This window comes from Pteronotus mesoamericanus, unplaced genomic scaffold (assembly GCF_021234165.1).
Source record: "Pteronotus mesoamericanus isolate MK-2021 breed Mesoamerican mustached bat unplaced genomic scaffold, CSHL_Meso_final contig_557, whole genome shotgun sequence".
In the NCBI taxonomy this organism is placed as follows: Eukaryota; Metazoa; Chordata; class Mammalia; order Chiroptera; family Mormoopidae; genus Pteronotus; species Pteronotus mesoamericanus.
Window position 1 is genome coordinate 2,090,913 of NW_026555200.1, and position 16,047 is coordinate 2,106,959.

Consider the following 16,047-nt stretch of genomic DNA (forward strand, 5'->3'; position numbering starts at 1 on the left):
GATTTACGGTTTTAATGGGAGCAGGGGAGGGGGCTCAATGGGAGCCTTACGGGGAAGGGGCTTGAATGGGGTGGGGCAGACTGTGGCTCCAAGCTCGGTTGTCTCTTACTAGCAGTGAGACCCCGGCCCCCGGCCCCCCCGCCGCCCCCCGCGCCCGCTCCGTAAAAGCGAACTGTCCTGAATTTTGGGAGGGGGCAAGCAGCAGTTAACGCGGGACGTGTCTGGGGCGCGGCAGAACTGCGGGCGGGGTGTTGACGCGCTCTGTGCCCTGGGGGCGGTGCTTAGCGCAGAGGCTGAGTCTTCTGAACTGGAGGTGGCCTGGCCTAGGGGGCGAGGGAGATACCGGGGCGTGGTGCAACGCTGTGGCCCGCCCTTGGGCGGGTCCTGGGGAGCTGATAGGGCGTGGTAGCCGAGGCCCGGAAGTGGACGGGGACGGCCCGGGTCCCCGCCGCCTACCTGCCATGGATGAGGCTGACCGAAAGCTCTTGCGGCGGTGCCGGGTGCAGCTCGTCGGCGAGCTGCAGGTGGCCGATCTCTGGGACGCTCTGTTGAACCGCGAGCTCTTCACGCCGGACATGATCGAGGATATCCAGGTGCACCCCCGCCTCCTCCCAGCCTGCGCCCCGCTTCCCTTTCCGTGCGCAGACTTCTCTCACAGTTGGGGATGGCGAGGCCGCGCAGAGAGGGATGCTGGAGCCATAAAGTAACTTAATGGCCGAGCTCCCCCGGCCTTTAGGAAACCATTGTGTAGGAACCCCGTTTTTCCTCAAGGTGCCGAGCCCTCTAAATTGCCCAGCCGAACCAAGCAATCCTAGACACCGACTTGCTAAAGCGATTCCGTGCCCTGCACCATCAGCGTGCACTGTTAGCAGCTGCAGCGCTGTGCTTTTGCCAGGAAGCAGGCATGTTTGTTTTCTCCTTCTCTAGCATGAAGGTCCACGGCACCCACTTGGGTGACAGACTGCCTGGCACCCTGTCCTTGGGCGATCCACACCCTCTTTGAGCCAGTTTCCTGGGCTGTGAAATGGGGACAGCGGTAGCATTGCCCTGAGGGCTAACCGAGATACAGGATATGAAACAGTGGAGTGCCAGGCACAGAGGAAGGGCTCCTCTTTGGCCAGCCCTTCACGTGTTAAGTTTATGTTTTGTAAGGGGTTTTTGGAGATGAACCGCCTTATGCAGGTAACGGAGGGAAGAGTAGAATGAAACATTGACAATCCTCTTTAAAAGCACTTTGATGTCTTGGTCTTATTTGACCCTCGCCACAGGCCTGCATGATGGGTACAGGAGGGATTTGGGACCGTGAGGTGCAGCGGGTGTGCGTGGCTTCCTGAAGGCCCCCGGGCCAGGACCCTGTGGGCTACTTTCAGGCTGAGTGTGCAGTTCCTGCCTCATCCAGGAGCCTGGCCTGACCCAGTGGGAAGTCTTTAATAGAACAAGTGCCATTTGGAAAATTAGCAATGAATGATAATATTAAAAGAAGTCTTAGGAACACCAGCTATGTGGCCTGTACTGAGGAGTGGGAAGCCATATCCTTGCCTTTAGGTACATTCACAGGGGTCACCAACAGGAATGCCTGCGGAGCCCAGTGGGTGGGCACTGCAGTGGGTGGCCTCGGTCCTGCCCTCCAGCTCAGGCTGGGTGTGGTCACAGCCCGATGCTGGTCCAGTATTGCCAGATCTTCCATGCTGTTAAAAAGAAGCTGGGGATCTTGATTTTGATATCAAATGACCTGACTTTAAATATGAGCACAAATGCAGAATTTTTAAAGAATGCAGTGTGTATGGTGGGTGCCATTTCACCACACCTAGCCTGAGAAACACACAGGCTTTGGGGCCACGGGGAGGTGGGCCCTCGTCCTGGCTTTGTTATATATTTACAAGTTCCAGCACTTTTTGATGACTGTCTTTCCCTCTTCGGGGATAATTGTAACTTAAAGTTGTTGAGGGAGACTATGTGAAAGATGCATTTAACAAGTGTCTATCTTATTGTGAGTGTACAGTAACTCTTGAGAGAAATCGAAATACCACAGTTTACTTGCAGAAGTAAGCAGAGAGCAGTTTTGCTACTAAGAATTATCTTTTCAGTGATACTGTAGGTCCCTGCTGTTCAATATAGGAGCCATTAGCCACGTGTCACTATTTAACTGTAAATATGAAGTAATTAAAATTAAACAAAATAAAAAATTCAGCTCCCCAGTCGTAGGACCTAAGTGCACAGTAGCTGCATGTGGCTGACAGCTGCCGTATTGGACAGCTCAGAGAAAGGACAGTTCCATCTTCGTGGAAAGTTCCCTTGGACAATGCTGCTGCAGAACATTTGGGGACAGGGTGGTATCTTAACCCCTCCCTGAGGAACTTTCATAGTGCTGGGTCTTGAAGGACAACCAGCAGGTAACCAGTATCTTCTTCTTGCTCCCACCCTGCCTCCTATCTCAGTACCTGGCCTCCCCGTCCCCACATCTGCTGCTCTTGACCATTTTTCCATCTTCACAGTCCACCCAATCAGTCGCCAGGCCCTGTTGAGGCTCCCTCCTTATTTCTCTAGTCTGTCCTCTGGCTTCTCTCTCTTCCAGCGGCCCCATCTTTGCCGCCAACTGACCGGGCTGTGGCTCACTCCCTGCCTGGTCCACCCTGCCCCCCAGAGTGGTTTTTCTAAATGGCAGATTTGACTCTGTCATCCTCTTCTTAAAACTCCTCATTGGCTTCTCACAGCTTTCTTGGCATGACCACACAGATGCCTCGTTCCTCACTGCTATTCCCCACCCCAACTTACATTTCCCATTTCTCTGAATTCACTTTTTTTTTTAAGACAACACATCTTTATTCTCTTACATTCTAGAGGTCAAGAGCTGAAAGCGAGTCCTAAGAGATGAATACCATGGTGTCAGCGGGGCTGCTTCCGTCTGGAGGCTCAGCGGGGAACCCATTCCTTGCCTGCTGCAGCTTCTAGAGGCTGCCAGCATTCCTTGGCATGTGGCCACATCACTTCAGCCTCTGCTTTCCTCTTCACGCCTTGCTGTTCCCTTCTTAATGTTCCCTCGTGCCTCAGATATGACCCCTTGCTGGAAGTCTCTTTTACTGTACAGGACTGAGTTGTGCACCCCGTACCCTCCCAGTCCCATGTCCTTTACCTGCAATACATTTCTCCTTGCTGTGTCCTTGCTGACTTGTCTGTTTGCATTCCCCATGTGCCGTTTACTCCTTGAGGATTGAGATTGTTTGCTGCTGTATTTTTAGCACTTAGCACAGCACTGGGCACAGAGTAGATGCCTCCAAAGTACTGAATGAATAGATACGCAAAGGCAGGACCAGTTTTTACTCACATGCCTCATTGTTTAGATTTATGCTATCAGGGAAATAGGGGGACAAAGTGAGAGTCACAGGAAAGTGTGGGAGTAATAGTGCCATGTCTTTCTTTCCAAACAGAGGGCAGGCTCCGGGTCTCGGCGCGATCAGGCCAGGCAGCTGATCATAGATCTGGAGACCCGAGGAAGTCAGGCCCTTCCTTTGTTCATCTCCTGCTTAGAGGACACAGGCCAGAATAGCCTGGCTTCATTGCTGAGAACAAGTAGCCAAGCAGCAAAGCGGGGTCCGGAGGCCATCAAACCCCGGGACCTCATGCCTGTGGTGGTTGGACCAGTGGGCCTCAAAGCAGAGGAGCTGAGAGTGGTGAAGCAGGATCCACCAAAGCTGACCCCAAGCAAACTCACACCAGTCGTGCTGGGGCCAGAAGAGCTCTGTCCTGCCAAGCTCAGACCAGAGGTTCTCAGACCAGACATGCCCAGGCCAGTGGATGTTCCTTCTGGGGGATTCGGTGACGTCCGTGAGTACTGAGCGAGTGGCTGGGAGGTGGGTGTGACCATTGGTACAGCCAGGCAGGCTGAAATTCAGAATTTAATTTTGGTGCTGTTCTTCTGAGAACTCAGAGGGTATGGGTGGAATATTCTGGTAAGTCTTCAGAAGACTTAATCTTGGCAGCCCCTCCTCTGAAAAGCATGTATTCTTTTCTGAATGGATAATTTCAAATGACTTGTCTTCGGCCTCACAGATTCTTTCTTCAGTCTCACAGATTCTTTCTTCTGTTTGATCAAGTCTGATATTGATGTTCTCTCTTGCAATTTTTTTTTTCATTTTATTCATTGTGTTCTTCAGTGCCAGATTTTCTGTTTGTTTTTTCTTTTACTATTTCTAGCTCTCTGTTAAATTTCTCTGTTTGTGTGCTGTTTTCCTGATTTCATTGACTTGTCTTTCTGTGTTTCCTTGGAGCTAACTTGAGCTTCCTTTAAACAATGATTTTGAATTCTTTATTGGGCAAATCTCAGATTTTCATTTCTCAGGGGTTGGTTACTGGAAAATTATTTGGTCCTTCAGTGGTGTCATGGTTTCTTGATTTTTCATGTTCCTTGAAGTTTTGCGTTGCTGTCTTTGTGTTTGAAGAAATATCGCTTCCTCCAGTCTTTACTGACTGGCTTCTTTAAGGAATCTAATCTTGGACTTTTTTTTTTTTTTTGCATTAGCAGTGTGCTGGAACTTTTCAGTGGACTCTGAACTTCCACAAAGGCACGCTTGTCCATGGGTGATTGTCAACCTTGGTGTTCTTTGTGGGGAAAGGCAGTAGAAAATTCTTATTCTGCCATTTGGATAATGCTACTCTCTCACTTTGGGGATCATATTTGAGCATTTGAATAAATTCTTCAGTAGTCGAGAGTCGTTATATTTTGGGGGTGCAGTGGAATTTTGGAAGTGAGCAATAATTTCAGAATTAAGTCTGTGGACTAATAGAAGCCTTCAGGCTAGGGAAAACCTTTTTTAAAAAAAAACATAGGATGTGAATGCTTTCCTGGTGTGACTTTTAAACTGGCGAGAGAGTAGTTCCCAACAAGGGGTCCAGGTTTTGCTGTGAGCAATGAATATCACCATTGTTGGATCATGAATGTAGGTCCCAACATGTGCTAGAGGTAGCCCCTATTTTTTCTTTGCTTAAAAAGAAAAAGTATCCCATGACCCTATAGGCTGGTAGCTTGTTGCCTTTTAGCTAATGGAAATGAAAACTCTTCTGACATTGAAGGAATAAACGACCATTTTACTCATTTATTCATTTTGCAAAAATTTCCTGAGGACCTACTGTGTGCTGGGTCCCTGGGATTCCACAGAGTGGTGGTATCTACTCTCTGGGAGCTTCCCTTATTCTCTTTTGTTCTAGAATTTTATATAAACGGAATCTCCCCACATATACTTTTATGGCTGTTTTACCTCGGTGTGATGTTTTTGAGATTACCCACGGTGTGGCATGTATCAGTGGCTCCTTCCTGTGTAGGCTGTGTGGTGCTCCTTTGTCTGGTTTATCTGTTGACCTATCGACGGACAATTGCATTGTTTCTAGATTGGCCATTATGAGTAGGTCTTTGGTGAACATTGGTGGCCAAGGCTTTTTGTGTCCATTGCATTCATTTCTCTTGGGTATATGTACACCTTGGAAAGGAATTGGTGGTTGGAGGGAAGGTAGGCATTTAATTATTGGAAACTTCTAAATAGTTCTCCAAGGTGGCTGTGCCTCTTGACTCCCGCCCACCAGCAGTGTCTGAGGGCCCCCAAGTTTCCACTCCTACATGTCTGTGGGGCTGTCCTCAGAGTCCCTTGCCCCTCCTCTGTTGGACCCTGACATTCCCTCTTTGTCTCTCCCCCCGCAGGTGCTCAGGAGAGATTCAGGGGAAGCGCTGATCTGGTGAGCCTTCCTGGGATTTGGGGCCAGTGGCGTTGGCTTTGGTTCCTTCTACTCCTTGTGCCCCAGGTCCTTTCCTGCGGCTGTGTCAGGAGCCTGGGGAGCCCAGCCCAGCTGGGGAGAGGCTCCTGGTCCCAGGCCCCCTCCAGCTCCCTGACTCGGGCATAGCTCCTTCCGGAGCAGAGTGTCCAGCCCTGCTCTTCCCTCATCTGTGAAGTCGCATTATCCAGAGTCGGCTGTGGCCTTGCCCTGACCCCCAGTCCGAGTCACTGACTCTCATTCACAGCACTTACTGTGTGACTCCTGTGTGCCAGCCCCGGCCTCTGCTGGGGTGCCTGGGGTCAGACCACTTCTGTTTCTCGCCCTCATGGGGCCATCAGCCTAGCAGAGGCTAGTTCTAGAAAGAAATATAGAAATCTTCAATATAAATAGTGTGACGCACCATAAACAAAAAGAACAGGCTGCTGTGAGAGAGGATTATAAGGCACACATCGAGCCCGCGGCGGCGGGGAGTGGTATTGGTGCTCCAAGGTTGGGCCAGGGCACAGGCCTGCCCAGAGTCGCCCACACAGTTCTCGGGTGCTCCCCTGGACTGGGCGGGCTGTAAGGTCCTTTTGGGGCGAACGTCTGTGGGTGTCGTGTTTCTAAGCTAGCAGCTCCTATCCCTGAATGCTGTGATGGGAGCTAGTCGGCTCTCCTGAGCTTAGCTATCTGTACACCGCACGGCTCGCGCTCACCCCGGTCTGGTTGCAGCCTGCTGGCTTGTGCCCTGCAGTGCTGGGTGTAGACTCTGCTATTCCTTCAGAGGGAGGGCACACCCCATCTTTTGTGTCATCGCTCCAGACTGTCAAGCACACGAGTGAAAACCAGGGGGCCGCCTGCCCCCCTGAGGAATGCAGTGAGACGCTGGCTTACGTTGCTCGCTGTGCTTGGGCAGGCGTACGTCCTGAATGCAGACCCCTGTGGCCACTGCCTCATTATCAACAACGTGAACTTCTCCCCGACGTCGGAGCTCAGCACCCGCTCCGGCTCCAATGTCGACTGTGAGAAGTTGCAGAGGCGCTTCCACCTGCTGCACTTCACGGTGGAGGCGAAGTGCGACCTGACTGCCAAGGTACGGTCACCGTCCGTGCAGACAGACAGGGACCCTGAAGCAAGCGACTCCCCAGCACTAGCCCTTCAGTCAGTGGGACCATGAGAGACAGTACCGCTCCGTGGTTGCCGCGTTAAACTTCAGACTCAGGGAGACGTAGGTGGGGGACTGGCTCTCCCGGTACCTGCTGGGTGACCCCTGAGCCTCCGTCTCGTTGTCTGAACAGCCAGGACAGGACTCACCTCCTGGGTCATTGTGAGGGTTAAATGAACAGAGCCCAAGCACAGCACCCTTGCCCAAGAATGGTGGCTGTTGTGACTGTTAGTTAGGACCGTCATTACTTCAGTACTGGCGCTGGGAGCAGGGAAGGTGCTCCGCCCCATATGCAGGTGGGTCCAGGGTGGGGACCTGATCCGTCAGGGCTCTGGCTCACTGCTACCTTCTTTTCGTAGCAAATGATCCAGGCTCTGGTGGCGCTGTCGCGGCGGGACCACGGTGCCCTGGACTGCTGCGTGGTGGTCATCCTCTCTCATGGCTGTCAGGTGGGGGCGCTCAGCTTCCCGGGCAGGCACCTGGGAAAGGCTGTACAGACAGGCCGGGGGGCGGGGGGGAGCCCTGTCCCTTCCTGTGCCCCGGACACCCTTAGCTTTGTGGGAAGAGCCATGGGGCCCTGTCCGCCTCCCACTGTTTTCTTGGGAGCCATCTGGCCCTCTGAGGAGTTGCATTTTCCACTTGGGTGAAAAGGCACCTGGGAGAGGCAGGGAGGAGACAAGCCTTGCTCACAGCGCCTATCCCTGGATTTTGGTCACAGATGGCACAGCACACAAGAGCTCCCAGCTCCTCCCTCGGGCCAGCTAGGCATGGTCTGGGCCCTTTGTTGCTGGCTGGGAGTCAGGACACTGGGACCCACTCTGGGCTCGGCCACTAATGTGCTGAGTCATTGTGCTCAAGGCTCTTCCCCCTCCTGGGCCCCAGTTTTTTTTATCTTTTAAGTTGAGGGTTGGAAAGGTCAGAGGTTATAAGCTGGAGGCCTGTAGCCCCTCTCTGGGTTATATAGTGTTTTTTAATCTGATAGCTTTCACACCAAAATTAGGATTTCTAGCTTTTCTTGAAAAACCACAAAAGTCTGGCTTTACCAGGCCTGCATCCTCCCAGAGCGTGCTCTGTGGCCGGTAGGTGGGCAGGGGCTGCCCCCTAGGTTGTTCCCTTCCACTGTGGCCCCCGGAACAGCAGTGTGGGCATCACCTGGCAGCTGGTGACATGAAGACTCCCGCACCCCCACCCCCCGCACCTACACATAAAGCCTGAGAAGAATTGCTCTAGAGCGGTGCTTCCCAGCGTTCAGCTGCGTCAGAGGCACCTGAAGGACCCTGCTGCGGGTCTCCTCTATCAGGTTTCTGATCGAGGAGGTCTTGGGGGGCCCCCGGGATCTAGATGTCTTACAAGTCCCTGGTGATGCTAATGCTGCTGGCCTGTGGGGGCCACTGATTGAGAAGAAGCTAGCTGGCACTTTCCAGTGAGGCTTTCTCGGCCCCTTGTGAGTTTAGACCCTTGGAATGGACGCTGACCAGGGCCCATCCAGAGCCAGCCTGCTCTGTCTAGGTCAGCCTTGTGCCCCTGGCTGGGACCTCCTAACTTCTTGCCCTCCCCCACCACTCCCAGAGCCTCTGAATGGTGTGTTGGACTCCTCCCCAGCTCCTTGGTTTTGTAACCAGCATTCTTGGTCTTCCAGGCCAGCCACCTCCAGTTCCCGGGGGCCGTTTATGGCACAGATGGCTGTCCTGTGTCCATCGAGAAAATCGTGAACATCTTCAATGGCAACGGCTGCCCCAGCTTGAGAGGGAAGCCCAAGCTCTTTTTCATCCAGGCCTGTGGCGGAGGTAAGCTGGTCCTCGCCCCCGCAGAAGAACCGAGTGGGGAAGGAGCCGCTGCCCCCTGCTCCCTTCACATCGGCCCCTCACGATGTCCATGGGGTCTCTCCAGGCATCAGAGGGTCCCAAACATGGTCGCTGCTGTCTGAATGGCAGCACCTGCACCTGGCTGGAGTAGGCCTCAGCTTTGTCCAGCCTTTAGAGGTGAGAGCCTTGGTCTCATAGTGCAGTGGGATCAGAGGCCCACACAACTTTGGCAATTTCAACTCCAGAGACTTGACAACAATAAACCAAGTGGAGGAGAAAAGAAAAACTTTCTTTTCCTGGCCTCCATCCACTAGGCCTCCTTTCCACTACCCCAGGGAAAGGGAGGCCAGCTTTCTGGGAAAGTTACAGGTAGCCGGTCTTGTAGCCCTGGGCCCACCCCAACGTCCCCTCTCAATAGCACGGGGGAAGTGTGCCATGTCTTTGGACTCCTCAGGGGGACGTACAAGGCCCTCGGTGACCTGGCCCGGCCACTTTGCTTCCCTAAGCCTGGCACGCTGTGCCCGCCCCAGCACTGCTCAACCTTCCCAGGGTGTCACGGGCTCTGGCTTGCCCTTCAGCCTTTCCATGTGCCGTCCTCTGCCTTGTCCCCTGGCCACTCTTCATCACCCATCCTTCTGACTACCATTTACTGTCACCACCTCCAGGAAGTCTTCCCTAAACACCCGCTTCTGTGAGCAGTCAGGGTTAGCTGGCCCTCGTCCTCCTGCAGCTCCTGTCCTTTCCTGTCATAGCACCTTCCCAGGGTGCTGAGACAGCCTCCTTCCCTGGTCAGCCCTCCCGGGGCAGGGCCGGGCCGATCTGCCCTGCAGCCGCGTCCTGGCCTGGCACAAAGCTCACAGTTGCGTTGCATCTTATGTGGATTCTAGTTATTTGAATTTGAATTGGAAATAGAACCATATAAAAATATCTTTGAGTAAAATTTGAAATAATGTAAATTCCCACCATGAAAAAACTCAACCCCCTGGGAAGAGCAGGGTTCCAATGCTGGACGGCAGCTGCCTTCGGAGTCCTGGTCCCTGCGTAGCACACAGCAGGCTGTGTGACCTTGTGGTTAACGCTGCTGCCACACGGGGGCGGCCTGTCAGCTGAGAACAGAAATACAGAACGCTCCGTGATCTCTCAGTGTCTGGCGGGGTGTCCTGTTTACTTGTGTCAGAAAGTCTGTCCTGGATTTTGGTGACTCTTACATTGCTATTTTAAAGTTCACTGTTGTTACAATTTAAAAATCCTCTAACATCCTTCAGTGAGAGGCAGTGCGGGTGCCAGGGTGGAAAAACCTATGCCCAGGTAGGTCCCTTGGGTGTCGAATGTCAGTAAGCAGCATGAGGCAAGGTGACAGACAGCGTGGTGATGCACTTGGCCAAAGCTGCGCAGCCTCCATTGGGCCGAGCTGTTGACTTTGGGTGCCCTGTGTTCAGAATTGCAGAACTCAGGCTGGGAAGCAGCGGGAAGCTCCATATGCTGCGGTGGCCGTGAGTCGTGTGTGCAGGGGGACAGCATCCCTTCCTGCTGTGTGTTCACGCTTGTGGGGAAGTTAGTCCTGCCTAATGCTGGGGCGGGCCGGGGGAGGTGGTTTGAATTATCAAGGCTCTTTAAGAACAAGGCTGTGCATGAAGTGCATAACCTTGGAGCTAGGCCTTCCCATCGGATTTGTAGAATGAGGACGACACCTGAATGAACACAGTCTAGTGTCCTCTCTCTGACCCACTCTTTTTTTCCCCCTCGTCCCCTCTCAGGTCCTATTGTGTCCGCTCCGTTTTTCACGGGCAGCCCCTCTGCCCAGCCCGTCCCCTGAGGCCATTCCTAAGTCATGCCACTGAAATGCCCTATCCCCCAGCTGCACAGGCCGCCCAGGGGGACCCAGGGGCCGTCCCATGCTCACGTCTCAGGTCCCCTCCATTGTTCCACTGAAGCCATTCCCAGACGCCTAGGGCAGATTCCAGAATCTCAGCCAAGACAATAACCAGAAGCAGTGACCTCAGTAAGCAATGGCCCAGTGCTCACACATCTCAGGCCGCCTTGGCAGAAGCCCGGCCCCTGCACGGGGGTGTGGGACGCAAACAGACGACCAAGTTTCTAAGCTTCAGCTGTACAGGGGCAGAGGTCAGTGGATGTTGGTGTTATTATGGGGTTGCCACAGCCATCTCTGTCTCCCCTTTGTCTCCTGTGGATGGGACCCCGGCTTCCCTGGGTGAACTATGACCTCCCTCCCTCCTGGCTGTTTCCCACCGTAGATCCAGCCACGTGGACTGCCTGCTCTCCGGCCCAGGGGCCTGCCTGGCAGGTGCCATTTTTTTCCGACCAGGACTCTTTTCCCATCTCACATCAGAGGCTGGGACCCAGTCCCCAGTCCCGAGTCTCCCCCCACCCCAAGGAGCCCTCCGCACCACTCTACCTCTGCCTGTTTTTCCTGAAGTCTCCTTAGCTTTTCCTGAAGCTCTTCTTCCTGGCGTAGCCTGGGGTGCCCTGCAGGGGGGTCAGCTGCCCAGGAACTCATCCCAGGAGACCTCCTGCAGTGTCGCCACTCTGATGACTGGCTGAGCTGTGTGCGGCCTGAGCCCCGCCTTGACCCCTCTGTTGTCCAGCTGTCCGCCGCTTTGGAGGAGTTTGGATTTTAAAACTGAAAAGATAGAAAATATGACAACTTAAAATCATCCAGAATCCTGCGAGCCTGTCCTCACTCGGCCCAGGGGCTCAGTCTGCTTTTCTCATCTGACGTAATCCCTTAAGCACGTCCCCGTGTCTCCAAGGCCTTCATCATCGCTAGGTCAGGCGGTTTTCTAACCTTCTGTTTCAGGGCCACGCTCTCACTTACTAAACTGTTCCGAACATTGGCTGTTCGGGTGATACCCAATTTATGGCTCTCTTGACCACAAGGATATTTAAATAGAGGGCTTCTGGCTCCACATAAATTATTTCCCTAGGAAATGACGGGGTCAGAAGCTGAGAACATCTCCACGGCGCCTGTTATCTGTGAGTCGATGCCTTCTGTGATGACATGAAAGGATTGGAAATAGCTTCAGAAGTACGAAGGGTATCATAGAACAAAATAGAGGGAATGCGAGGGAGAGTAAGTTTGGAATGTACACACGCATCCTCTGAGGTCCTGCCTGCCTGTAGAGGGGCCTAAGGTAGAGCCATGCCAAAGATCCACCTGCTGCTCTTAAGACAGAAGCCAGGAATGGTGATCTTTCTCCCCTCGGTTGTCTTAACGGGCGCAGTGTGATATCATAGACAGTTTCTTCAGTGCTATTCCTACCAAAAAAAAAAAAAAGAAAGATGAGTTTCATATGCTGTTTAATTTTTTTAAAAAGATTTTATTTATTTTCAGAGAGAGGAGAAGGGAGGGAGAAAGAGAGGGAGAGAAACATCGATTGGTTGCTTTTTGCTCACTCCCAACTGGGGACCTGTTCTGCAACCCAGGCATGTGCCCTGACAGGGACTCAAACTGGCGACCTTTCAGTTTGCAGGCCGGTGCTCAGTCCCCTTAGCCACACCAGCCAGGGCTATATATGGTGTTTTTAAAAAATCTCTCCCTCTCTTTCTCCCTCCGTTCCTCTCTCTAAACATAAATAAATAAAATCTTTAAAAAAAATCCAAGTCTTAATACATGTTTGCAAAGTTTGGGCGTTTTTTAAGTTGAGATGGGAGCACCCCCTTGGATATCTGCCCATCTGTTGATGGACACGTGGGTGGTTTCCACCTTTTGCCTACGTGAATAATACTGCTGTGAACTTTTGTATACAAGCTTTTGTTTGCACACCTGTTTTCAATTCTTTTGGGTGTACACCTTGTAGCTTTTTATAGCTGTGTTTTAAGTTTATGCATCTTCCCACCCTTTGCCCCTCAATTTTACTTAATGAATGTGTAAAGCTTTTGTTGTAGAAAAAAGCAAAGCATCTATTTCAGTTTCCTGCTCCTGTTCGCCCTTCTCTCAGGGGAACCAGGCGGCCTTGGGGTGGGGGCAGGCTACATGGGGTGGGAGATCTGAGGTGGGCTTCAGTGACCAGTGGTATCTGTTTTTCTTACAGATCAGAAGGACCGTGGGTTTGAGGTGGTCTCTGCTTCCCCTGAGGACAGGGATACCGGCAGTAACCCGGAGCCAGACGCTGCCCCGTTCCTGGACAACCCAGGCAACTATGACCAGCCGGATGCCGTGTCGAGTTTGCCCACGCCAAGTGACATCTTTGTGTCTTACTCCACCTTCCCAGGTGAGCGCATCAGCCAGGGGGTCCCCCCACCTGTTTTAGAAGCAATTGTGTTGCGAGAGAGAACACTGGGGCGCAAGTCTTCATTCTGCCTCCGGCCGCCTCTGTGACCCTGAGCAAGTTCCTTCACCTCTCTGAGCTGGGGTCAAGGCCGGTGAGGCGCCTAGGATACTACATTTAAGGAGTAACGCACCTTTGAGCTTGCGTGCTTCCTCCTCTCCCTGGCCTTGCCTCAGTTTTCTCATCTTTCAAATGGGAATAATAACCATACCTCAGGGGTTGTCATGGGGCTTAACAAAGGTGGCTGGCACATCACTGAGCACGGTGCCTGGCACATAGCAGGTGGGACAGGTATTAGTGTCCCTCCCGGGAGTCACTTGGCTTCTCTGAGACTTGGTTTCCTTGTTGGAAAACTGGAATGGTAACCGACGCCGGAGGTGGTGTGAGGAGAAAGTGAGGTCACAGTGGGGCAGAGCGCAGCGACGTGGGCCACTCTCGCTGGAGGTGCGCATGCGCGGAGTCAGGAGGCCCCAGCCCCTGCCCGTCTGCTGCGTGGGGCGGGGCGGCTCTGCGGCGAAGTCCAGCCTTTCTCCTCCCGCAGGTTTTGTCTCCTGGAGGGATCGCAATAGGGGCTCTTGGTATGTCGAGACCCTGGATGGCGTTTTTGAGCAGTGGGCTCACTCTGAAGACCTGCAGAGCCTCCTGCTCAGGGTGAGCCCCACCTTCCGGGAAGGAGAGGGGCGGCTGCTGGGAGGGGCAGGTGGTGGGGGGAGCAGGTAGACCAAAGGTGAAAGATGGAGAAAGCCCATCCACGTCTGCATCTTGGCTTGCCGCGAGTCAGTGCTTTTGCGTCTCTAACGCGAGATGTTACCGCCTGCAGTGACATTTGCCCCTTATTCCAAGGGCCGCCATCCTCGGCTTCTTTGAGGTCCCCAGGCTGACACCTTCCCCACCCCCCATTGAGAGCCAGTCCGCAGCACCAGGGTTGGCTGGCTCGGTGGACAGAGCATTGCATTCCTGAAGGCAGGTCGTGGGGCTGTCCCTGTGTCTCTGTATCTTTTGCCCTACTGCGTAGTCATCTCTCTCTCTCTTTTTTTTTTTATCCCCACCCAAGGACATGCTTACTGATTTTAGAGAGAGGGGAAGGGAGGGAGAGATGGAGAGAAATATCGATGTGAAAAAGAAACATCAATTGGTCGCTTCTTGTCCATGCCCTGATAGGGGATCGAACCCTCAACCTAGGCATGTGCCCTAACTAGGAATTGAACCTGCGGCCTTTCGGTTTACGGGAGGACACTCCAACCAACTGAGCCATACCAGCCAGGGCTATGCTTGACCCTCAAGAACCGTGAATCCTCTTTAGGGTGTCCCCTTCTCAGGAGGCCCCCAGTGAGGGAACAGGGAAGGAGGGCCTGACAGGGCCCCAGCCTTGTGAGTGAAATCCTGCTCAGAGCTGCCGCTTCCCCCGAGGGTCCCAGAGCACCCGTTGGCCCCTCCTGCTCCGCTCAGGTATTTTTGTGCCTCAAGAAGGGGCTGGGGCCACTCCTTCTCTTCTGAGGAGGCTGTGGCTCTGTGCTTTGCTGAGCGGAATGGAGATGAGCAGCCAAGTGCAGGGCACCCACGTACCATGGCCCTGGGCAGGGGACAGCCGAGGCAGCCCGGGGCCCGTGGGCTCGGGGTCAGGGCTAGGCCGTGCCCTCGGCTCCTGGGCCCTGTCGCTTCTCCCAGCGTTTCTTCGAGCAAACCTTTCAGTCTGATTTGAGCTTTGTAAATTCTTGAATTTTGAAATTTTGAATTCTGAGTTTTCTAAACTTATGGTTGAGGTGCTTACTTTTTAAACCCCTGACCTGCCCCCCCCCCCGCCCCCCGCGCCAAGGAGGCGGCAGTTAGAGCCGTTTAAAAGCGCTTATTCAGGGCACATCCCCCCAGCTCCTCCTCGATTCCAGAGCCCAGAGGAATTCCTACTTCCATGGAGAGAACTCACAGACCTCCGTGTGGTTGTGTTTTCACAGGTCGCTCATGCTGTTTCAGAGAAAGGGATTTACAAACAGATCCCTGGCTGTTTTAATTTCCTCCGGAAAAAACTCTTCTTTAGAACTTAAAGAAGCCATGGCCCTTGACCCTGCTTTACCTTTGACCCCCAAACCTCCCTGCCCCATGTCGACTGAGACCTGGGCTCCCCTTCAGCTGCGGCTGCCACGGGTTGTGGCTGTCCCTGGTTGTAGCCCTTTGAGGGTCGGCTCCTCTCCACTGGCGGCAGAGCTCTCAGCAGCATCCAAACTGGGGACAAATGACTGATGACGGAGGAAGAGGAGTGGAGGGATACCGTGGACAATGTGCGGCTTTCACCGGTGGCTGGTTGCCTGGCTAGTGACCGCGTCTGTGATCCTTGTGTTTTCTCCGCAGCAGGGCTTCTCCGCCTCAGCATCACTGACATTGGGGGCCCCATAGTCTTTTGCCGGCAGTGGGTGTGTCCCGTGCAGGTGGGATGTTGAGCAGCATCCCTGGCCTCTACGCACGGGATGCCATTAGCCCCCCTCCCTGAATGGTGATGACCACAAATGGCTTCAGACACTGCTAAATGTCCCCTGGGGGCCCCCACCTGATAACCACTGGACTGTGGGAAGTTTTTAGCTAAGAATCAACCAACGTCTCTCTCACATCAGCAAGTCTAGGACTCCTGGAGCCTGAACAGCTGCCATCTGTGAATCTTAAGTAATGTCTTAAAAATTCCTTTTTCCTGTATTATACTATTCTTGAAAAAATAAATCTTAGGTGACTCTCTTTTGCCTGTTCCCCCCCTCATTTTGCTGCAAGCCTTTGTTCTTCCTTATAAAGGAGACTTCTGCTTTTTTTGAAACATTTCATTTGGTCCCCACTCCTGTCCCATCCCAGGAGGTGACTGAGGTGGGAACCACGTACTCTGAGAGGTCAAGTTGCTTGTCCGGGGAACACCATTAACCGGTGGGGAGACCTGCGTGGATCCTGGTCTTCTGAGTCCAGCCTGTGCCCCCAGGTGCCTTCCTGGCAGAAGGACCCTGCACTGCAGGGTGACCATGCTGTGGGACAGTGACATGTTGGGCTCCCCCAGAGAAGGCCCCAA

The 16,047-nt window shown here is 53.4% G+C and overlaps 1 protein-coding gene across 1 annotated transcript; it reads left to right on the forward strand.

Moving 5' to 3' along the window:
* The first annotated feature begins 428 nt into the window (after nt 1–428).
* On the forward strand, nt 429–15,679 carry CASP9 (caspase 9). Its single transcript, XM_054579633.1, has 9 exons — nt 429–593; nt 3,429–3,825; nt 5,693–5,727; nt 6,662–6,838; nt 7,270–7,359; nt 8,550–8,697; nt 12,768–12,947; nt 13,546–13,655; nt 14,957–15,679. The coding sequence occupies exons 1-9, from the start codon at nt 462–464 to the stop codon at nt 15,044–15,046; spliced, it is 1,359 nt and encodes a 452-aa protein (XP_054435608.1). The 5' UTR covers nt 429–461; the 3' UTR covers nt 15,047–15,679.
* Nucleotides 15,680–16,047: the final 368 nt, after the last annotated feature.

Coding starts and splice junctions, on each gene's coding strand:
- CASP9 (XM_054579633.1), top strand. CDS start 462: ATGGATGAGGCTGACCGAAAGCTCTTGCGGCGGTGCCGGGTGCAGCTC. Junction 3,826..5,692: donor TGGGGGATTCGGTGACGTCC/GTGAGTACTGAG, acceptor CTCCCCCCGCAG/GTGCTCAGGAGAGATTCAGG. Junction 12,948..13,545: donor GTCTTACTCCACCTTCCCAG/GTGAGCGCATCA, acceptor CTCCTCCCGCAG/GTTTTGTCTCCTGGAGGGAT.